Source organism: Cryptomeria japonica, chromosome 7, assembly GCF_030272615.1.
Source record: "Cryptomeria japonica chromosome 7, Sugi_1.0, whole genome shotgun sequence".
NCBI lineage: Eukaryota > Viridiplantae > Streptophyta > Pinopsida > Cupressales > Cupressaceae > Cryptomeria > Cryptomeria japonica.
Window position 1 is genome coordinate 616,408,901 of NC_081411.1, and position 23,911 is coordinate 616,432,811.

Consider the following 23,911-nt stretch of genomic DNA (forward strand, 5'->3'; position numbering starts at 1 on the left):
ATATTTCTTTGTTGGAATACACTCATGATGTATTTGATTTTCAAGTAGTTTTTACTGGAGAGATGGTCATGGAGATGTAGATGGATGTTGTAAAAAGAAAATTTAGACACAAAACTATATTTTATAAATTTTCAATTGATTTGATTAGAAAGGCAATATATTAAAGTGTTATGATAATAGGTTATAACAAACTATTTTCATGAAGATTATGTCTTTATGAACTTTAATGAAATATTTATTTGTTGAACTATAATCATAATATATTTGATTTCTAAATAAATTTTAATATATCAATTTACCATAAAAATGTATTTGTTTTCAGAAAAGATTATTTAATAATATATAAAAGATTTAATAAATTTATTATATAAAATATAGATATTTCTAATAATTTTATTGAAAAATAGAACATATTATTATATTAATTTATATTTGAGAAACTAAAGATTTGAAAAAATCATATACATTTTCTCACGTCATAAATTTGATTAATAATAATTAATAATTAATAATTAATAATAAAAATTTGACTAAAAAAAAGGCATCCATCGCTAACAAATTTTAAGACAATAAAAAATTATCTGCCTGCCCATTGAACCTACGGTTCCAATTGTAAGTCTTAATTTAAAAATTAAAAAAATAAAAATAAAAGAGGGCTTTTATAAACCTCGCATAGAGAACTCTACGTCCTCTCTCCTCTGCCTGTTATTTTTCTTCGGCTCAGGGGTAAAGGAGACTCAAAAACCTCTGTTAAACCCCAGAAAAATAGTCGCAAAATCCATTAGCAGGATATTTATAGGGTTTCAGAAAATCCGGTCTGCAGCATCAAATAACTTCAATGCCGAGCCCATACATAAGGGCTGCCTGGTCTGCGGCCCGCGGGGTTTTATCATCTTCGAGCTCAAAAACTCAAAAACACAAATATTACATTAATTCTTTAGGTTCTGTCTGGTTTAGGAGCCGGGGCTTTTCAGCGACTGCACCAGCTGTTGATCATGTGGACAGCTTCGGTGCAATGGATCCTTCCAAAATCCGTAACGTTGCAGTGATTGCTCATGTCGATCACGGGAAGACAACGCTAATGGATAGATTACTCAGGCAGTGTGGTGCAGAAATTCCACACGAGCGCGCAATGGATTCCATTAGCTTGGAGCGCGAGAGAGGCATTACCATTGCTTCTAAGGTCAGAAATACGCCCAGTTAAACTTAATTTCAACTTCTATGCTCTTTAGTCTTTGGAAATTTAATCTTTGTAGGATTTTGACCCACCACTGTCTAATTTCTAATCGCATATAAAGGGGACCTATCAACCAGACAAACACCTCTAAGCTTTTGTTTCTCCAAGGAGAAACATATCAATTCTGACCTGTCATAGTTGTCACAATCAAGGGTTATCTCATGGACCTCAGTATCTTGCTAAGCCTAATAAGCTGGATTTGGCTTTTTATCTCATTTGAACTCTTTATCGTGTTTCATGGGGTTGGAGTGATCAGGGCCTAAATTTGGTCAAGCAAAATTTACATGACAGTTATCTCTTTGATGTCGAGTTCTATTTTAATATTAGAAAAAAAAATTACATATAATTTTTTTTATATACAAGTGTTAATGGTCTACTATAATTCTTCCCTTTTAAGTGATTCAGTCTTTTTAAAATTACAATATATTATTTCATTCCTCCTTTCTTCATTCCTTGCTCCCGCGTAATGAACCATATTGGTTGCACTTGGCAATTTTGTTTTGTTGGACTCATTAGCATTGGGAATCTGACCCATTTAAATGATTGTAAGGAGGTTAAAATTTCGGAACCACTTTGTACATTAATCTTGAGAGAAGGGTAATGCAAAAAATTTACAAATCTTTACAACCGTCGCAAAAACTTAATACAAATAAACATAAATAGCATGCATACCACAACACAATGATTTACGTGGGAAAAAACCCTTTCAGGAGAAAAACTCCACACTCCAAAGGCTGCCCAATATATCATTCAGAATTCAACAACATATTACAATATAGTTGTAGAGCAAGCTCCTCATAAGAGTATCACCAACAGAGATCCAAAGACAACTCAATAGCTATCAGACTCTCAGAATACATCACAATATATAGCCGTAATACAATGCCTTCATAAAATAGGGTTGCCTTCTAGGGCAAACAAAGTGCACAAAATATCCACCTTTAGATCTTGTAAAGCGGAAAAAATCGAGCCCTAGTCGTTCTCCCCTCCCCAACTCCAAGGAGATAGAAGGGAGATTCACTAGGGTTGATGGTTTTCACTTAGGAGGGACTTTACATTCAAAAGAGGGGTTGAAACCCACAAGATCCAATCCCACGCAATGCAAGATTGGATTCTATATGAGTTTCAAAGGTTTGTGATAGCAAGGATACCCTCTTTTGTAAAGATTGTAGATGGAAAGATTGAGCTAGGAATGCATAGAAAGTGATAAAGATTCGCTTATAAACTGAGATAGAGATATAGGATGAAGCTGCGAACCTGGAATTAGTAGTAAAATGTCGAGACGGCGCTGTCCTGCAAATTTGAGCAAAAGTTGACGGGACGATGGCGCTCGGCGTGCACACGGTCCTCCGAAAAATCCGCGAAACAAAGGGGGATCTGTTCGTCTCTGCACAAGGATTCCAGATCTTCAATTTCAGCCGCGTACCTGCAACCTACACACAGAAAAGCGAAGATGATTGGGGGGTTAGGGATTAGGGGTTTGCCTTTAGGTCAAACCCCGGTTTTGGAATTAACCAAGAAATGAGAAATGCTGTAAATGTAAATGTCTGTAATGTAAAACAAGTCCTAATACCTTGTTGTAAGGATGTTTGTATCCTTATATGCGAAGGTATAGATGTTGTTGTTTGTTGTATGTTGTATGTTGTATGTAGCATGTAGTATGTGATCTCCTCTTCAATGGTTGAATCTTTGTCTTGAATGCAACACTTAGCCTTGAATGGAGACTTAGAATGATCAATTGCTTGAAAGAATGCTTGAATGCTTGAATGCTTGAGTATAGTTTCCACGCTTTTTCCATCATGTCCAATGAAAGAGGAAAATGTAGTTTATATACTTGTCAATTAGGGCTGATAGACTGATTTTCCCGACCTTAGGCCGACCAGGAAATGTTAATTTTCCAATTTGCAAACAAAAAGGCCCAAAGTCCCATAGGAGACCGGGCCCAAAATAGGGCCAGGGACCAGGGCGCTGGGCGCTCTGGTCCCACCTCCCGGGACAACAGGGTGCAAAGGAGGTTCAGGCCAGGGTGCAAGAAAATGCAGTTTTTGGTGTCATGAGCAAGTTTCGAGGTCTCCATTCAGGTTTAGTGTTGCGTCGCCATCGTGAAGACCCAAATGCGGTCGAAATTGCAAGTGTCGCAATTTTAGGATGCTACATTTAGCCCCCACTTTAGCGGGAGTATAAGCGTACGCTCATACTTCCGGTAAAGTACAAGGAAACAACATTGAAAAACTTTCACCACGTCAAGGAGGCAAGATACACCAAGCCCCCAGTGGACTAAGGATCTTACGACTTCGATTGACAAGGTAAAAGGGAAGATCACGAGGGAGAACCATGACTGTCAGTAGTAAGGTTCCCTCACTATGAGTCATGCAAGAAAGATATCAAAAATTTTCAAGGCAAAGCTAAATTTGTCAAGAAATTTTCAAGTATCTTGAAAAGATATGAACGGGATGTATGCCCCCCTACGTTAAAGCGATCGCACACGCCTCACCGGGGGTGATTGCTTTAAGGTAGTGATACATATAAGAAAATGAAAAAGGGAAAGGAACACGTTATCACAAGGATTTAGCCCCCAAGTGTGAGATAAGCCCAAGGATAATAGACACAAAACACAAAGCACGAGGTGACTTCGCTTTCCTCGGGGTCAGTATGTTGTATGATAATTCATGTATATCATATGTATGTATGCATAATTGTTCTTCATTCCCCAATCAAGGAAGGTCACCTAGAAGAAGGGAACACATGTGTCTTTTGAGTCAACATGAGAGAGATGGAGAGATCTCAATGCTTTGCATTGTCCTCAAGTAGACAACACTAAGGACAACAAATAGAAGAATGAGAATAACACATAGAAGAAGTAACGAAAGAGAGGAGGAGAGAATCTGCTATGCTAATGAAACTAGTCTAGCACGTCATCTACCCCCCGATCTTGTTGATCAATGTTTCGGGAAGGCAGGGAACACGCTAGAGGAGGAACATCCAACACAGCAGATGGAGCTATCACAAGATCCAAACAAGGGCTATGTTCATATCCCAAGCCACGGTGTTCTTGTCTAGGAGCTAGGACAAGTGCTTTAGAAAATTCGTTAGATAAATGGTTATCAATATCAACAAGTTCATATTCACTATCAGAATGAACAGGAGAAGTAGCATTTTCATCATGAATAACATTTTCATCTATATCATCATCAAGATTTATAAAAATAGGATCTTTAACTCGCACAGGATCAAGACCATCATGCATCTTATGTTTAGGAGATTTCGGCTCAATCGTCGGCTGAGGAGAAAATGGAATAATGCTTGTTGAAGGTGTTTTTGGGGATTGCAAAGTTTGAGCTCTAAGACGACGCTTTCGCCGGCGTTCACGTGCAGAACGATTTCGTCTAGTCTTAGTAGGAAGTTGAGAAGATTGAGGAGGAGGAATGTTCTCATCCTTATCACTTGGGTGTTTAGGTTGTGGTCTCTTAGGTTGAACAATAGGAGAAGAGGAAGGTCTCTTCTCTCCATAAGAGGAAGGAGGAGGAACTGCTCCATATAAAGGAGGAATATTTGGTTTTGGAAGGAGACCAAGTCCATCATGACGAGGAGGGATAGGTCTACTTTTAGGAAGTTTATTAATCATAGGCATAGTCACATCCATAGGGATGGGTTGGGAATCTTCTTGAGGAAAGACATTAGTTTTATCTTTCAAAGGAAGAACTTCCTTCTCAAGAATGATAGGAATGTCAAGTTTGGGTGTTCTAGGTTCACTTAGAGATAGGATCATATCTGTTTTCCACTTTTGATAAGATTTGAAAAGATGATCACTTCGCGGAGGAAGAGATTGAAATTGTTTAGGCCAAAAGTAATCAAGAGGAACGCTAGAAGTTCTTTCAGCTGGTTTAAAGAGACTATGATTGATAGTAACAACTTCACCATTATGGGGAAATTTCAAACACTTGTGAATAGGAGAAGCAATAGCTTTCATGGAAGATAGCCAAGGATAGCCAAGCTTCACACGAAATTGTTCGGAAGATGGAATAATAGCAAAGTTCACATCAAAGGATTTGTTATGGACCTCAATAGGTAATGTAATAGAACCAATTGCAGGAGAAGAAAATGCATCAAATAGTTTCACAACCACAATTCTTTCATCATAGATCACTTGATTCAATTGCAAAGTAAAAAGAAATTCTTCAGTAATGATATTAACCATACAAGAAGGATCAATAAACACTCCACGGCAAGGTGTGTTCTTGACTTTTGCAACTATATATAAAGGACCATCAGGTGCCCTGATAGTTTCACTGGAATCAAATGTGATGGAAGGTTCTTTAGGGATTTTCTGTTGCTCTACAAAGTTAATCACATTCGGAGTCATAGACACAAGATCATCGGGTGAGACAGAGGAATCAGTAGTATCAATCGCATTAGAGGTATGAGAAGGTAATGGATCAGTGAAAATTTGAAGATTTTGGTTAGGAGGAGCTACAGATGTATTGCCTTTATCATTCACACCAGAAACAGAGATAGTATTATTATCAATCAAATCTTGAATTTTCCCCGTTAAAGCAAAACATTTTTCAGTATCATGCCCAGGTTGACGATGAAATTGACAAAAAGATTTGTTATCAAAATAGGGTGAATTAATCTTTGCAGGATCAATTTGCCTTATAGGAGGAAGAGTAAGCACATTTTGTTCCAATAACTTATTCATAATACTATGCAATGATTCATTCAAAGGAGTAAACTTTCTTTCTCTCTTGAAAAACTTAGAAATAGGAGACACACCTGATGCTGCATTCACATTGTTGTTGATAATGTTTTCATTGAATTTAATGGACTCTCTGTTCGGTTTAAACTTCCCAAATGGTTGTTGACTACTATCACCCTTATCACTCGGTGTCATAGGATGTAATTGTTCCATTTGACTCACAGTCAGTTGATAATTGTGAAGAGTTGCGCACAACTGTTGGAAAGAAGTAAACTCAGAAAACAGGAGTTTGTCTCGAATATCTTTTTGTAAATTAGAAATAAAGATTCTTTGAATATCATTGTCAGGCACTGGAAAAGAAATTTGAGCATACAAATGCTTATATCTACCAATGAAATCAGTCACTTTTTCTTTAACACCTTGTTTACAATGCATTAAATCAATCAAAGTAACTTTAGGACTTATATTGTTTTGAAATTGTTGAATGAAAGCATTTGCAAGTTGTTCGAAAGAAGTAATAGAATAGGAAGGCAATGAGCAATACCATTGTAGGGCTTTGTCTCTTAATGTTCTAGTAAACAATTTTGCAAGCAACCTTTGGTCATAAGCAAAATCAGTACATATTGTTTGAAAGGTCTTAACATGTGTTAGAGGATCACCCTTACCATTATAAAGCTCCAAATGCGGAATTTCAACATGTTTAGGGGGAATAGCTCGAACAATGTCAAGAGAAAGTGGGCTCGCAACATCAAATGTGGACACACTAAACTTAGATTGATTCATAGAGGCAATTTGTTGCTGTAAAGAAGAGACAATTTGTGCAAGATTGTTAATGGTCGCTTCAGTCGAAGAATTCATATTATACGTGTTAGATTGTGATGGAGGTCTAATGTTATTGAAAGAAGGTTGAGAATAAGGTGGTGGGACACTATGATAGTTAGTCATAGGAGATGATTGGACAGGAGGAACACTACAAGGAGGAATGGAAAACAAATTGCCCCCTTGTGTCATGTTCATTTGTGGTGATATAATAGGAACACTCATTGAAGGAATGAATGAAGAAGTTGGATTGAATGAAGGAAGAGGGTTAATTGAAGAAGAGGGATTGCCCCTATGACTGGTGATCATAGGAGGAATGTCTTGTGTTGAAGTAGTCATTATGTTTGATGTAAAAGTAGGTATACTAGCAATAGAAGTCGTCAAAGGAATAGAATGATTGTCTTGAGTAGGAGGTTGTGTATAACCTAAGGTTTCGGCACAACTTTTCATAGGCATCACATTTGAATCCACAATGTGTGCAATACCACGCAAAATATCAATTCCATTCTTATCACTTTGAAGCATATGTTTTAGACCCTCAATTAAAGGAAGAGCTTGACTATCAGGGTATTCTTGAGACATCCATTGTCGAAAATTGTCAAATTGGTTATCCAATTTTGAAAGTTGTTCTACAGAAACCTTATGGAGAGCTTCTTCATCATTAAGAGGATTAGAGGAATTACCCATGTCCTCGTTAAAAAGACCATTCAAATTAGGTTCCATCTCCTCAGTAATTAAACCTTGGAAGGACTTAATTCTAAGGCTTCGTCTAACGGGAATAGTGTAAGTAGGACTTATTGTTGTAAAACTCATGCACTAAAGAAAGAGAGAAGATTTTGAATTTTAGAGGTAGCAAATTTCAGTAAAATCAGCCAATCCTTTAGATTTAAGCTGTTAAATACAATCAGGACAATCTCCCGAAATTTCGAAAAAAATGTCCGGGACCGTGGCGCTCGAGGTGCACACGGTCCTCGCAACTTTTTTCGAAATTTGCAGGGATGAAAGTTATGATGATTTTACAGCTAACCTGAAAAAATCGAGTGATTTTACGATCTGTAGATAGGCCAAATTAAAGTTGCAATCTCAAAATTGAACTCTACCAAGATTGTCGAAAAATGCAAAAATTTGAATTTTGAAAAAGAGAGGGAAACTGAAATTTTGAATTTTATGATTTTAGAGGGAATATCAAAAGCAATGCAAGTTTTGAAATTTGAAAATTGACTCAATTTCACGCAAAATTCAATTTTGAAAGCGGAAATCAAAGTTGTTGTAATTAAGCACTTAATTTCAAAAGTCACAAATTGCAAGAATTTGAATAAAGCACTGAAATTTCGAATGAATGCCAACACACTTTTCAGATTTAGGATAGTAAGAAACACAATTTTGACATGAATTTTAGTTTCGACAATTTTTGAATGATTAGAAGCCTCAATTTAAGCAATCACTAGACCAACTTTGACTGTAATTTTGAAGGTGTTAAAATTGATAAAATCAGCCAAAATTCTGGATTTTAGCAGGAAAATACAGTAAGATCTCGCTCCCGAAATTTCGGAAAAAATGTCGAGGACGATGGCGCTCGGAGTGCACACGGTCCTCGCAACTTTTTTCCAAATTTTCAGGGACGAAAGATATTGTGATTTTATTGCGGAATCCAAAGTTACAACTGATTTGGAGGTGTTTTGATTAGTGAAATTATCAGTCAAAGGTTGAATCAAGAGGGTTTCAAAAATTAGGGTTTTGACACTTAACCACTTAATTTTCAAAATTAAAGCACAAATATGAATTGATAATTTGTAATAGAAGGGCAGATCTGAAACAAGCATCAACAATTAAACATTTCACAAGTTTAATTACTTAAAAAGAAAATTTAGGGTTTTTATGCAATTAACCTCTAAAATTTTGCCAAAGATCAAACATGGAAATGTAATCAAGGAATCCAATTTTCAGATCTAACTATGAATAATCAGAAAGGATGTTCACGTCGGGTTCACCAAAATGTAAAGCGAAAAAAATCGAGCCCTAGTCGTTCTCCCCTCCTCAACTCCAAGGAGATAGAAGGGAGATTCACTAGGGTTGATGGTTTTCACTTAGGAGGGACTTTACATTCAAAAGAGGGGTTGAAACCCACAAGATCCAATCCCACGCAATGCAAGATTGGATTTTATATGAGTTTCAAGGGTTTGTGATAGCAAGGATACCCTCTTTTGTAAAGAATGTAGATGGAAAGATTGAACTAGGAATGCATAGAAAGTGATAAAGATTCGCTTATAAACTGAGATAGGGATATAGGATGAAGCTGCGGACCTGGAATTAGCAGTAAAATGTCGAGACGGCGCTGTCCTGCAAATTTGAGCAAAAGTTAACGGAACGATGGCGCCCGACGTGCACACGGTCCTCCGGAAAATCCGCGAAACGAAGGGGGATCTGTTCGTCTCTGCACAAGGATTCCAAATCTTCAATTTCAGCCGCGTACCTGCAACCTACACACAGAAAAGCGAAGATGATTGGGGGGTTAGGGATTAGGGGTTTGCCTTTAGGTCAAACCCCGGTTTTGGAATTAACCAAGAAATGAGAAATGCTGTAAATATAAATGTCTGTAATGTAAAACAAGTACTAATACCTTGTTGTAAGGATGTTTGTATCCTTATATGCGAAGGTATAGATGTTGTTGTTTGTTGTATGTTGTATGTTGTATGTAGCATGTAGTATGTGATCTCCTCTTCAATGGTTGAATCCTTGTCTTGAATGCAACACTTAGCCTTGAATGGAGACTTAGAATGATCAATTGCTTGAAAGAATGCTTGAATGCTTGAATGCTTGAGTATAGTTTCCACGCTTTTTCCATCATGTCCAATGAAAGAGGAAAATATAGTTTATATACTTGTCAATTAGGGCTGATAGACTGATTTTCCCGACCTTAGGCCGACCAGGAAATGTTAATTTTCCAATTTGCAAACAAAAAGGCCCAAAGTCCCATAGGAGACCGGGCCCAAAATAGGGCCAGGGACCAGGGCGCTGGGCGCTCTGGTCCCACCTCCCGGGACAACAGGGTGCAAAGGAGGTTCAGGCCAGGGTGCAAGAAAATGCAGTTTTTGGTGTCATGAGCAAGTTTCGGGGTCTCCATTCAGGTTTAGTGTTGCGTTGCCATCGTGAAGACCCAAATGCGGTCGAAATTGCAAGTGTCGCAATTTTAGGACGCTACAGATCTATAACTGGAACCCGCACCCCTCTTGCAACCCCTTGGGCTCATGTATTAACAGTAACCTTTTTATCAACAATACCTTTTATCATTGCAAGGTTGAGACACCATTTTCACCCTCACTGCTTCATCCACTCTCTACTAAGCCCAAGGTGTTGGTGATGTACAGATTAAGAAATATTTGATCACCAACTTCCTAAAGTTAAGATAAGAGGTATGCATTTAAGGAAACAAAAAATAACGATTATTTTAACAGTCTATTTTGCCTCCAACACTTTGTAAATGTTCTTTCATTTTCCCAAGGTCAACCATGTGTACCTATATAATATCGGTCAAAGACAAGGCTACTTGTATGAGCTATGCACAGAGTCCAACTTAGTCCTAATCCATGAAACTACAGATGCTAATGAAGTCTGGCATAGAAGACTAGGCCACCTAAATTTTAGAGCTTTATCATCAATGGGAGACCTTGTCACAGGTCTACCTAAGTTAAAGCAATATTATTCAGGGGCATGCAAAAGATGTGCCCTAGGTAAAAATACTAAGGGTGCTTTTCAAAATAGTATTAGGAAAACAAGTAAAATTTTAGAGTTAGTTCATTCTGATGTATGTGGACCCATGTCCGTACCTTCTTTGGGGGGATTTTTGTATTATGCAATATTTGTTGATGACTACTCTAGGAAAACTTGGATCTACTTTCTGAAATGTAAAGAATCATAAGAGATCCTTAATAGGTTTTAAAGAATTCAAATCATTAACAGAGAACTACTCAGGAAATAAAATTGAAACCCCAAGAACTGATAATGGGGGGGAATACACATCAAAATTATTTAAAGAGTTTTGTAAAAATTCAGGGATTAAGAGGGAGTTAACAATACCTTATAATCCTCAACAAAATGGGGTAGCTGAGGGGAAAAATAGGACAATCGTTGAAGCTGCCAAAGCTATGATTCTTGATCAGAATCTAAATGTCAATCTTTGGGCAGAAGCAACTAGCACTGCTGTATATATTCAAAACAAATGTCCTCACTCCCATCTTGAAGATAAGACCCCTGAGGAAGTCTTTACTAAATCAAAACCAGATATTAGTCACCTTAGGATATTTGGATGCCTTGTCTATATTCATGTACCTAGGGAGAAAAAATTAAAATTAGAGCCTTCTGGAAAATGGGAATCCTTGTAGGATATAGTGAAACTTCCAAAACCTACATGATCTATATACCTGGTCAAAAGAATATTGAACTAAGTAGGGATGTGATCTTTGAAGAAGACTTAGCTTTCAAAAGAGCCCAAAGCTCACTAAACCTTGAAGTTTATATCCCTACCCCTAGCATAGATGAAGATCCTACTCCTAAGCTTCAGAGGGAGAATCCTGAGGAAACTATGGGTGAAACTCAAAATCCACCTAAAGAAAACCTCAAGAAAAGGCCACTATGGGCCACCAAGACTGTAGCAGAAGCTCAAAAGTTTGTCGCTCCTTCAGGGACCTTCAGGGAAAGCAAAAGGCCTAATAAATTCACTAGCTATGTTGCCCTTATCAATGATCTCTCTAAAGCCGAACCAAACAATGTATCAGATGCACTTGAACATCAAGTATGGAAGGATGCCATGTCTGAAGAGTATCTGTCCATTATGAAAAATGATGTTTGGGAGATTGTTCCTAGGCCAACTAAGAAATCTGTTGTTTCATCTAAATGGCTTTTCAAGATCAAACATGCTGCAGACGACAGTATTGAAAAACACAAGGCCATATTTGTAGCTAGAGGGTTCTCACAAAGGGAAGGAATAGATTATGAAGAAACTTTTGCATATGAGTTCTCACAAAGGGAAGGAATAGATTGTGAAGAAACTTTTGCACCTGTTGCCAGGTATACATCAGTAAGAGCTGTATTAGTCATTGCAGTAGCAAAGGGGTGGAAGGTACACCAGATGGATGTTAAGACAACATTTCTAAATGGTGAGATCTCAGAAGAAGTCTACCTAGAGCAACTTGAAGGGTTTGAAATTCATGATGCAGAGTCTCATGTGTGTAGATTCAAGAAAGCTCTTTATGGGCTTAAACAGGCTTCTAGGGCCTGGTATGAAAGAATTGACACCTATCTCTTAGGACTAGGCTTCTCAAAGAATGATGCAGATCCTAATCTCTACTACAAAAGAAATAAAGGTGATATGCTAATATTGATTTTATATGTTGATGACTTATTAATCACAGGAAATGATCACCTTATAGATCAATGCAAGAAAGATCTATCCAAAGAATTTGATACGAAGGACTTGGGACTCCTTCATTACTTCCTAGGATTGGAAGTATGGTAGAATTTTGACAACATTATACTAAACCAAGGAAAGTATACCTTGGATATTTTGAAGAGATTCGGAATGCTAAACTGTAGGCCCATGACTCTCCTATGGAAACCAATTTGCATAAACTTAAAGAAGTAGCAACAGAGTCACAACCCACTCACCCTACTTAATACAGACAGATGATTGGGTCCCTGATGTACCTGGTAAATACAAGGCCAAATATCTGTTATGCAATTAATGCTCTAAGTCAGTTTATGTGTGAACCTGAGGAGATACACCTGGTTGCAGTAAAACACATTATGAGATACCTACAAGGTACCCTAAACCTTGGTCTCAAATATGAGAAAATTGATATAGAACTACATGGATTTACAGATTCAGATTGGGCTGGAAGTGTGACTGACAGAAAAAACACTTTAGGGTGTTGCTTCAGTCTAGGTTCAACTATGATATCTTGGATCAACAAGAAGCAGTCTTCTGTAGCTCAAAGCTCCACCGAGGCAAAATACATTGCAGCTTCTATGGCCTGCCCGAGAGGCAGTATGGCTTAGGAAGTTGCTTGTGGGGTTGTTTGGAGAGCCTATGAAACCCACCGTTATACATTGTGACAATCAGAGCTGCATAAAACTTTCTGTAAATCCAGTGTTCCATGACAGATCCAAGCATATTGAGATTCCATACCACTATGTGCGAGATATGGTAGACAGGAATGTGATCCAATTAGAATATGTTTGTACAGGAGATCAAACTGCAGATATTCTAACCAAACCTCTTTCCAGAGTGAAGGTTGATCACTTCAGAAAAGGTTTAGGTATGATAGAAAGGTAATTTGCTTTGTAATCTGTATTTGCATATCAATAAGATGTTTAATGTGTAAACTTCTTTGTCATGATAGGACATTTTGGATTTTATCCCCTGGGTTCATATCTAAGAGGTGACGATCTCTCAAAATAATGAACACTTGTATATAGACATTATAAGGTGATGATCTTATGATGTCCAAACCAGTTATCATGTTGGATCTTTGGTGTGTCATGGATGTGCCATGATTGTGTTGTGGTAAAACAATTGTATAAGATGTTAGTGCACATACCACAACTTGGATAAGATGAGAATTTAATCTTTCTCATATGATTATCCTTAAGTATTGCGTGTTTAGGCAATACTGATATCACATGCTTAGATGATATCCTGTCATCACAAGATTGACGTGATGGACATTTGTATCACGTGTTTAGGTGATACTTCATATCATGTGATTAGCTGATATGATTTTCTAGAGAGTCAGATTGTGTAAAGAATACTAACCATCATTTTAATTATGATGCTTGATATATTGTTTTCATTTATCTTACCTAGCTAAGAGGGAGTGTTAATGCATGATAGCTTCGGTAAGATAAACGATTGAATGAGAGATAAATGAAGTCTCTCATTCAATCATTTATCCTATCGATAAACTATTAGGAAAAACTTCAAGCTATTGTTCTTTCATTTGATGATCATTCTTCACTTGTATATGTTCAATCTACTTAGTTCGATCAATGCCCAAACTATCAATAATCCTATCATAGCATAGTATACCGATTAATATCGGTTTGCTTTATAACTGTGATCACCGATTATTATCAGGCTAACCATGTATCCCGATTTATATCGGTTGATTTATTAACAGTAAACAAATGATGGTTATCGGGATTAACCGATTGTTATCGGGTGGCAAAGCATACACCGCTTGGTATTGAACTATTAATTAAGCGATCACCAATTGGTATCGGTTAACAAGTTACGTAGACATCGATTGGCATCGGATAATAAACTACATAGACCTTGATTTGTATTGGGTAATAAGTTAAGTATGCACCGATTAGTATCGGGCCGTTGATTAAAGTATACACCGATTGGTAATTATAAGTCAAAGGGTGCGATCAAGTAATGTCTTGATCGGTCATGTCTAAAAAGACATGACTGGTCAAGGCATTGCTTGATCCTCCCCTCTTGCATATATATATCAATCGATATTTGTGAGAAGGACATCGAAATCAATAAATGCTCCTCTCACCTGCCATACAAAAGAAGATAATCAGATTTATCATATAAATAGATAATACATAGATCAAGAAAATATAAACTAGAATATATCTTGCACATTGAATTGAGAATTGAACATCATTTACACTAGTTCTGAGCCTTTTGCATGTTTTCCTTCAAGGGCCTCATAATATCTTGATTCTCTTGTAAGAGAGCCTTAGCCTTGGGTACTCGGCTATCACCAAGCAACAAATCCAAAAAGCTCGTAGCCTCGTAACCATAAAGAGCCATAAAAGGTGACATCTGGATAGACATGATATAACAGTACTCTCCTAAATGCAACCACTTCACCCATGCCTTCTGCTGCCCTGCGATATAATTACGGAGGTATCCTTCCACGCACTTGCTCACAATCTTTGACTGCCCTTCTATCTGCGGGTGATTACTGGTGCTCGGGGTAAGCTTTGTCCCACACAACTTGAAGAGCTCCTGCCAAAAATTGCTCATGAACCTGCTGTCTCTGTCACTAACAATGCTCTGTGGCAACTCGTGGAACCTAAATACCTCTCGGAAAAATAACTTAGCTGTCTGAAATGCTGTACATGTGGATGAAATAGCAAAGAAGTGTGCAAACTTCGTCAACCGATCCACCACAACATAAATGCAATCCCTGCCTTGGACCTTGGGTAGGCCCGTAATGAAATCCATCGACACACCGTCCCACTTCCTCTTGGGAATAGGTAGGGGCTGCAATAGTCCTCTTGGGAAAGAGTGCTCATGCTTATTCTGCTGACACACAGGGCACTCCCTCACATACTGTAACACCTTTGTCTTGAGCCCTTTCCATGTGAAGCGCTCTCTCACCTGCCTGTAAGTTTTGAAATACCTTGGGTGTCCTGCTAACGGTGAGTCATGGAAAGCTCTCAAGATCTTTTGCTTCATAGCATATCCTGGCACTAATAAGATCCTCTCCTTGTAAATGATCAAGTCATTTACCACTGTGTATCTGTCATCTTGGATAGTGCCATCAATAATCCCAGTGGCCCACTTGTCCTTTGCATACTCTGCAGAAATCAACTCCCTCCAGTCATCCTCCAACACTCCCAAAGCACACAAGTGAGGTCTCCTGGATAAAGCATCAGCAACTATGTTTTTCTTGCCCTTGACAAAAACTATGTCAAAGTCATAAGCTTGCAGTTTGCTGACCCCCTTCTGCTGCCTATCATTCAAATCCTTTTGCCCAAGGAAATGTCTCAAACTATTGTGTTCCGTCTTGATTGTGTACTTACTTCCAACTAGGTACTATCTGAATTTAGCCAAGGTGTGTATTATTGCCAACATCTCCTTGTCATATATGCTGTAGCTCCTCTCAACACCCTTCAACTTCCTGCTCTCCAATGCGATGGGGTGCCTATCCTGCATCAATACTGCGCCTATGCTTTCACTTGAGGCGTCATAATGCAACTCAAAAGGTCTACTGAAATCAAGAATGGCCAAAAACCGAGCAAGTGCTCATCAATTCCTCGAACCTGTCAAAACATTGCTGAGCTCTATCTAACCACTCAAAAGCATCCTTCCGAGTCAAATCTATAAGGGGAGCAACAGTATGTGAAAAACCCCTCACAAAGCGGCGATAGAATCCACACAACCTTAGAAATCCTTTAAGCTGTGAAATATTCCGGGGTGGCAGCCAATTTATGATAGCTCGAACCTTCTCCAAATCCACACGTACACCGTCAGCACCGATAATGTGACCCAGATATAGCAACTCAGTCATTCCAAATGTACACTTAGACATCTTTGCATATAGGGACTTCTGCTCAAGAATGCTTAGCACAATATCAATGTGTTTCAGATGCTCCTCCCAAGTCCTACTGTAAATAAGTATATCATCTAAAAATATTAGTACAAATCTCCTCAATTGATCTCTGAATATCTTGTTCATACAGGACTGGAAGGTAGCTGGTGCATTAGTCAAACCAAAGGGCATGACCAAGAATTCAAAGTGTCCAAAATGACACCCGAAAGCTGTCTTCTTTGTATCATCCTCCTTGACCTGAATCTGATGGTAGCCGGATCTCAAGTTTATCTCGGAGAAGTAACAAGCTCCATGTAGCTCATCTATGAGCTCATCAGTACAGGGAATCGGATATCTGTTTTTAATTGTTTTCTTATTCAACTCCCTAGAGTCAATACACATTCTAAAAGTTCCATCTTTCTTTTTAACCAACACAACAAAAGAGGCAAATGGGCTCTTACTAGGCCTAATGTGCTCCATCTCAAGAAGCTCTCTAATAGCCTTCTCAATCTCATCCTTATACCTCTTCGGATGCCTGTAGGGTGTGTTAATAACTCGTTTAGCCCCCTCCTCTAACTCTATCACATGCTCAAATCCCCTGTCAGGTGGTCTACCTGGTGGAATATCACCTAACACTTTGGAGTGTTTGTTCAACAATGACTGCATCTGTGAAGGATTCTCTTGCTTTTGCTGTCTAGTAACCTCTGGCATCACCAAAATCTGTGCGGCCCACTGCACCTAGTCATGATGCGTCAAACACTCCATCCTCATAAGTGATACCACTCTAAGTCCACCATCTGATAAGCCACGAAGTACGACTTTCCTGCCCTAATGTTCAAATTTCATTTCCACCTTTTCCAAATTAAATGTAAACTCCACTAGAGAAGCCATCCAAGTCATGCCTAGTATGACGTCATAATCTCCCATGTCAACTACATAAAAATCATCAACCAATTCATAATCATCGATCCTCGTGTGCAAGTTAGTAATTTTTTGTGTACATAGGAGTTTATGTCCACTTGCCACCATAACTCCGAGTCCCTCATGCTCCTCTGTCTGTAAACCACGCTTCGCTACAACCTGAGCATCAATGAAGTTATGAGTAGCGCCAGTATCAATCAAGGATATCACTCGCCATGGTATTAGAGCTTGGTTTGTAAATAGTTGTGATCAGATTTGTCAATCTTTTATTGTCTTTCAGTCTAACCTAGTGTTCAAAGCTTTAGACTACATGGCTTCTTCTCTTTGGGCTGAAGACAGGTTGGAAGGTTCTGCGAATTATACCTGTTGGAAGGTTCATATGATGATGGCCTTGAATGATCTTGCTGACTACGTTAGCAAGGATGCTGAAGAACCTACTGATGAAAAAGAAAAGGAAGAATGGAAGGAGGACTTTCAAGCTCGAAGGTTGATCATTGATTCTGTCAAAGACCATATTGTGTCTTCTATCTCCAAGATGAAGTCTGCTAGAGAGATATTCAACACATTGGAGAAGATGTATGGAATCAACAACACTAGCCGCATTCTTGCCTTGAGGAATCAACTCTCCCACATCCGATTGGAGAAAGGAGAATCTATCACTTCGTACTTCATGGGAATGATTGATTTAAAGGATCAACTTTCAGTAGTAGGGAAGGAAGTTGAAGACAACGATCTTACCTTGATTGCCCTCAATGGTCTTCCTCCAACTTGGGAACCATTCATTCAAGGAATCAGTGCGAGGATTGAGCTTCCCAAGTGTAAAGCGGAAAAAAATCGAACCTTAGTTGTTCTCCCCTCCCCAACTCCAAGGAGAGAGAAGGGAGAGTCACTCGGGTTGATGGTTTTCACTTAGGAGAGACTTTACATTCAAAAGAGGGGTTGAAACCCACAAGATCCAATCCCATGCAATGCAAGATTGGATTCTATATGAGTTTCAAGGGGTAAGATAGCAAGGATACCCTCTTTTGTAAAGAATGTGGATAGAATGATTAAGCTAGGAATGCATAGAAAGTAGGAAAGATTCACTTATAAACAGAGATAGGAATATAGGATGAAGCTGCGGACCTGGAATTAGCAGTAAAATGTCGAGACAGTGCTGTTCTACAAATTTGAGCAAAAGTTGACGGGACGACGGCGCCCGGCGTGCACACGGTCCTCCGAAAAATCCGTGAAACGAAGGGGGATTTGTTCGTCTCTGCACAAGGATTCCAGATCTTCAATTTCAGCCGCGTACCTGCAACCTACACACAGAAAAGCGAAGATGATTGGGGGGTTAGGGATTAGGGGTTTGCCCTTAGGTCAAACCCCGGTTTTGGAATTAACCAAGAAATGAGAAATGCTGTAAATGTAAATGATTGTAAAACAAGTACTAGTACCTTGTTGTAAGAATGTTTGTATTCTTACATGCGAAGGTGTAGATGTTGTTGTATGTTGTATGTTGTATGTGATATGTGATCTCCTCTTCAATGGTTGAATCCTTGTCTTGAATGCAACACTTAGCCTTGAATGGAGACTTAGAATGATCAATTGCTTGAAGGAATGCTTGAATGCTTGAATGCTTGAATATCGTTTCCACGTCTTGTACACATATGTCCTTCCTCCTTTTCATCTACCCCAAATGGGAGAGGAAAATGTAGTTTATATACTTGTCAATTAGGGCTGATAGACTGATTTTTCCGACCTTGGGCCGACCAGGAAGTGTTATTTTCCAATTTGCAAACTTAAAGACCCGAAGCCCCATAGGAGACCGGGCCCAAAATAGGGCCAGGGACCAGGGCGCTGGGCGCTTTGGTCCCACCTCCCGGGACAGCAGGGTGCAAGGAGGGATCAGGCAGGGTGCTGAAAAATGTAGTTTTTGATATCTTGAACAAGTTTCGGGGTCTCCATTCAGGTTCCGTGTTGCATCGCCATCGTGAAGACCCAAATGCGGTCAAAATTGCAAGTGTCGCAATTTTAGGACGCTACATTTAGCCCCCACTTTAGCGGGAGTATAAGCGTACGCTCATACTTCCGGTAAAGTACAAGGAAACAACATTGAAAAACTTTCACCACGTCAAGGAGGCAAGATACACCAAGCCCCCAGTGGACTAAGGATCTTACGACTTCGATTGACAAAGTAAAAGGGAAGATCACGAGGGAGAACCATGACTGTCAGTAGTAAGGTTCCCTCACTATGAGTCATGTAAGAAAGATATCAAAAATTTTCAAGGCAAAGCTAAATTTGTCAAGAAATTTTTAAGTATCTTGAAAAAGATATGAACGGGATGTATGCCCCCCTACGTTAAAGCGATCGCACATGCCTCATCGGGGGTGATTGCTTTAAGGTAGTGATACATATAAGAAATGAGAAAGGAGCACATTATCACAAGGATTTAGCCCCCAAGTGTGAGATAAGCCCAAGGATAATAGACACAAAACACAAAGCACGAGGTGACTTAGCTTTCCTCGGGGTCAGTATGCTGTATGATAATTCATGTATATCATATGTATGTATGCATAATTGTTCTTCATTCCCCAATCAAGGAAGGTCACCTAGAAGAAGGGAACACATGTGTCTTTTGAGTCAACATGAGAGAGACCAAAAGAGATCTCAATGTTTTGCATCGTCCTCAAGTAGACTACACTAAGGACAACAAATAGAAGAATGGGAGTAACACATAGAAGAAGTAACAAAAGAGAGGAGGAGAGAATCTGCTATGCTAATGAAACTAGTCTAGCACGTCATCTACCCCCCAATCTTGCTGATCAATGTTTCGGGAAGGTAGGAAACACGCTAGAGGAGGAACATCCAACACAGCAGATGGAGCTATCACAAGATCCAAACAAGGACTATGTTCATGTTCCAAGCCACGTTGTTCTTGTCTAGGAGCTAGGATAAGTGCTTTAGAAAATTCGTTAGATAAATGGTTATCAATATCAACAAGTTCATATTCACTATCAGAAGCAAGAGAAGTAACATTTTCATCTATATCATCATCAAGATTTATAAAAATAGGATCTTTAACTCGCACGGGATCAAGACCATCATGCATCTTATGTTTAGGAGATTTCGGCTCAATCGTCGGCTGAGGAGAAAATGGAATAATATTAGTTGAAGGTGTTTTTGGGGATTGCAAAGTTTGAGCTCTAAGACAACGCTTTCGCCGGCGTTCACGTGCAGAACGATTTCTTCTAGTCTTAGTAGGAAGTTGAGAAGATTGAGGAGGAGGAATGTTCTCATCCTTATCACTTGGGTGTTTAGGTTGTGGTCTCTTAGGCTGAAAAATAGGAGAAGAGGAAGGTCTCTTCTCTCCATAAGAGGAAGGAGGAGGAACTGCTCCATATAAGGGAGGAATATTTGGTTTAGGAAGGAGACCAAGTCCATCATGACAAGGAGGGATAGGTCTACTTTTAGGAAGTTTATTAGATGTAGGCATAGTCACATCCATAGGGATGGGTTGGGAATCTTCTTAAGGAAAGACATTAGTTTTATCTTTCAAAGGAAGAACTTCCTTCTCAAGAACGATACGGATGTCAAGTTTGGGTGTTCTAGGTTCACATAGAGATAGGATCATATCTTTTTTCCACTTTTGATAAGATTTGAAAAGATGATCACTTCGCGGAGGAAGGGGTTGGAATTGTTTAGGCCAAAAATAATCAAGAGGAACGCTAGAAGTTCTTTCGGCTGGTTTAAAGAGACTATGATTGATAGTAACAACTTCACCATTATGGGGAAATTTCAAACACTTGTGAATAGGAGAAGCAATAGCTTTCATGGAAGATAGCCAAGGATAGCCTAGCTTCACACGAAATTGTTCGCATGATGGAATAATAGCAAAGTCCACATCAAGGGATTTGTTATGGACCTCAATAGGTAATGTAATAGAACCAATTGCAGGAGAAGAAAATGCATCAAATAGTTTCACAACCACATTTGTTTCGTCATAGATCACTTGATTCAATTGCAAAGTAAAAAGAAATTGTTCAGTAATGACATTAACCATACAAGAAGGATCAATAAGCACTCCACGGCAAGGTGTATTTTGACTTTTGCAACTATATATAAAGGACCATCAGGTGCCCTGATAGTTTTGCTAGAATCAAAGGTGATGGAAAGTTCTTTAGGGATTTTCTGCTGCTCCACAAAGTTAATCACATTCGGAGTCATGGACACAAGATCATTAGGTGAGACAGAGGAATCATTAGTATCAATCGCATTAGAGGTATGAGAAGGTAATGGATCAGTAAAAATCTGAAGATTTTGGTTAGGAGGAGCTACAGATGTGTTGCCTTTATCATTCACTCCAGAAACAGAGATAGTATTATTATCAATCAAATCTTGAATTTTACCCTTTAAAGCAAAACATTTTTCAGTATCATGCCCAAGTTGACGATGAAATTGACAAAAAGATTTGTTATCAAAATAGGGTGAATTATTCTTTGCAGGATCTATTTGCCTTATAGGAGGAAGAGTAAGCACATTTTGGTCCAATAACTTATTCATAATACTATGCAATGATTCATTCAAAGGAGTAAACTTTCTTTCCTTCTTAAAAAACTTAGAAATAGGAGGCACACCTGATGCTGCATTCACATTGTTGTTGATGATGTTTTCATTGAATTTAATGGACTCTCTGTTCGGTTTAAACTTCCCAAATGGTTGTTGACTACTATCACCCTTATCACTCGGAGCCATAGGATGTGATTGTTCCATTTGACTCACAGTCAGTTGATAATGGTGAAGAGTTGCGCACAACTGTTGGAAAGAAGTAAACTCAGAAAACATAAGTTTATCTTGAATATCTTTTTGTAAATTAGAAATGAAGATTCTTTGAATATCATTGTCAGGCACTGGAAAAGCAATTTGAGCATACAAATGCTTATATCTACCAATGAAATCAGTCACTTTTTCTTTAACACCTTGTTTACAATGCATTAAATCAATCAAAGTAACTTTAGGACATATTGTGTTGAAATTGTTGAATGAAAGCATTTGCAAGTTGTTCGAAAGAAGAAATAGAATAGGAAGGCAACGAGCAATACCATTGTAGGGCTTTGTCTCTTAATGTTCTAGTAAACAGTTTTGCAAGCAACCTTTGGTCATAAGCAAAATCAGTACATATTGTTTGAAAGGTCTTAACATGTGTTAGAGGATCACCCTTACCATTATAAAGCTCCAAATGCGGAATTTCAACATGTTTAGGGGGAATAGCTCGAACAATATCAAGAGAAAGTGGGCTCGCAACATCAAATGTGGGCACACCAAACTTAGATTGATTCATAGAGGCAATTTGTTGCTGTAAAGAAGAGACAGTTTGTGCAAGATTGTTAATGGTCGCTTCAGTCGAAGAGTTCATATTAGATGTGTTAGATTGTGATGGAGGTGTTATGTTATTGAAAGAAGGTAGAGAGTAAGGTGGTGGGACACTATGATAGTTAGTCATAGGAGATGATTGGACAGGAGGAACACTACAAGGAGGAATGGAAAACGAATTGCCTCCTTGTGTCATGTTCATTTGTGGTGATATAATAGGAACACTTATTGAAGGAATGAATGAAGAAGTCGGATTGAATGAAGGAAGAGGGTTGATTGAAGAAGAGGGATTGCCCCCATGACTAGTGATCATAGGAGGAATGTCTTGTATTGAAGTAGTCATTATGTTTGATGTAAAAGTAGGTATACTAGCAATAGAAGTCGTCAAAGGAATAGAATGATTAACTTGAGTAGGAGGTTGTGTATAACCCAAAGTTTCAGCACAACTCTTCATAGGCATCACATTTGAATCCACAATGTGTGCAATACCACGCAAAATATCAATTCCATTCTTATCACTTTGAAGCATACGTTTTAGACCCTCAATTAAAGGAAGAGCTTGACTATCAGGGTATTCTTGAGACATCCATTGTCGAAAATCGTCAAATTGGTTATCCAATTTTGAAAGTTGTTCTACAGAAACCTCATGGAGAGCTTCTTCATCATTAAGAGGATTAAAGGAATTACCCATGTCCTCATTAAAAAGGCCATTCAAATTAGGTTCCATCTTCTCAGTAATTAAACCTTGGAAGGACTTAATTCTAAGGCTTCGTCTAACGGGAATAGTGTAAGTAGGGCTTATTGTTGTAAAACTCATGCACTAATGAAAGAGAGAAGATTTTGAATTTTAGAGGTAGCAAATTTTAGTAAAATCAGCCAATCTTCTAGATTTAAGCTGTTAAATACAATTAGGACAATCTCTCGAAATTTCGGAAAAAATGTCCAGGACCATGGCGCTCGGGGTGCACACGGTCCTCGCAACTTTTTTTGAAATTTGCAGGGATGAAAGTTATGATGATTTTACAGCTAACCTGAAAAAATTGAGTGATTTTACGATCTGTAGATAGGCCAAATTAAAGTTGCAATCTCAAAATTGAACCCTACCCAGATTGTCGAAAAATGCAAAATTTGAATTTTGAAAAAGAGAGGGAAACTGAAACTTTGAATTTTATGATTTTAGAGGGAATGCTGAAAGCAATGCAAGTTTTGAAAATTAACAATTGACTCAATTTCACGCAAAATTCAATTTTGAAAGCGGAAATCAAAGTTGTTGTAATTAAGCACTTAATTTCAAAAGTCACAAATTGCAAAAATTTGAATAAATCACTGAAATTTCGAATGAATGATAACACACTTTTTAGATTTAGGACTGTAAGAAACACAATTTTGACACAAATTTCAATTTCAACAATTTTTGAATGATTAGAAGCCTCAATCCAAGCAATCGCTAGACCAACTTTGACTGTAATTTTGAAGGTGTTAAAATTGATAAAATCAGCCAAAATTCTGGATTTTAGCAGGAAAATACAGTAAGATCTCGCTCCCGAAATTTCGGA

General features: G+C 38.4%; 1 protein-coding gene across 2 annotated transcripts in view; it reads left to right on the forward strand.

Annotated features, from left to right (window-relative positions):
• The first annotated feature begins 660 nt into the window (after positions 1 to 660).
• The window catches only part of LOC131035831 (uncharacterized), a 198,350-nt gene continuing 175,099 nt past the window's right edge, over positions 661 to 23,911 (forward strand). For both annotated transcript variants that reach the window (XR_009358328.1, XM_057967557.2), the window contains exon 1: positions 661 to 1,183. Coding sequence is in view for 1 of the 2 variants with exons in the window: in XM_057967557.2 (XP_057823540.2) it covers positions 839 to 1,183 (345 nt within the window). In the remaining variant the exon portion in view is untranslated. The remainder of the gene's footprint in view (positions 1,184 to 23,911) is intronic.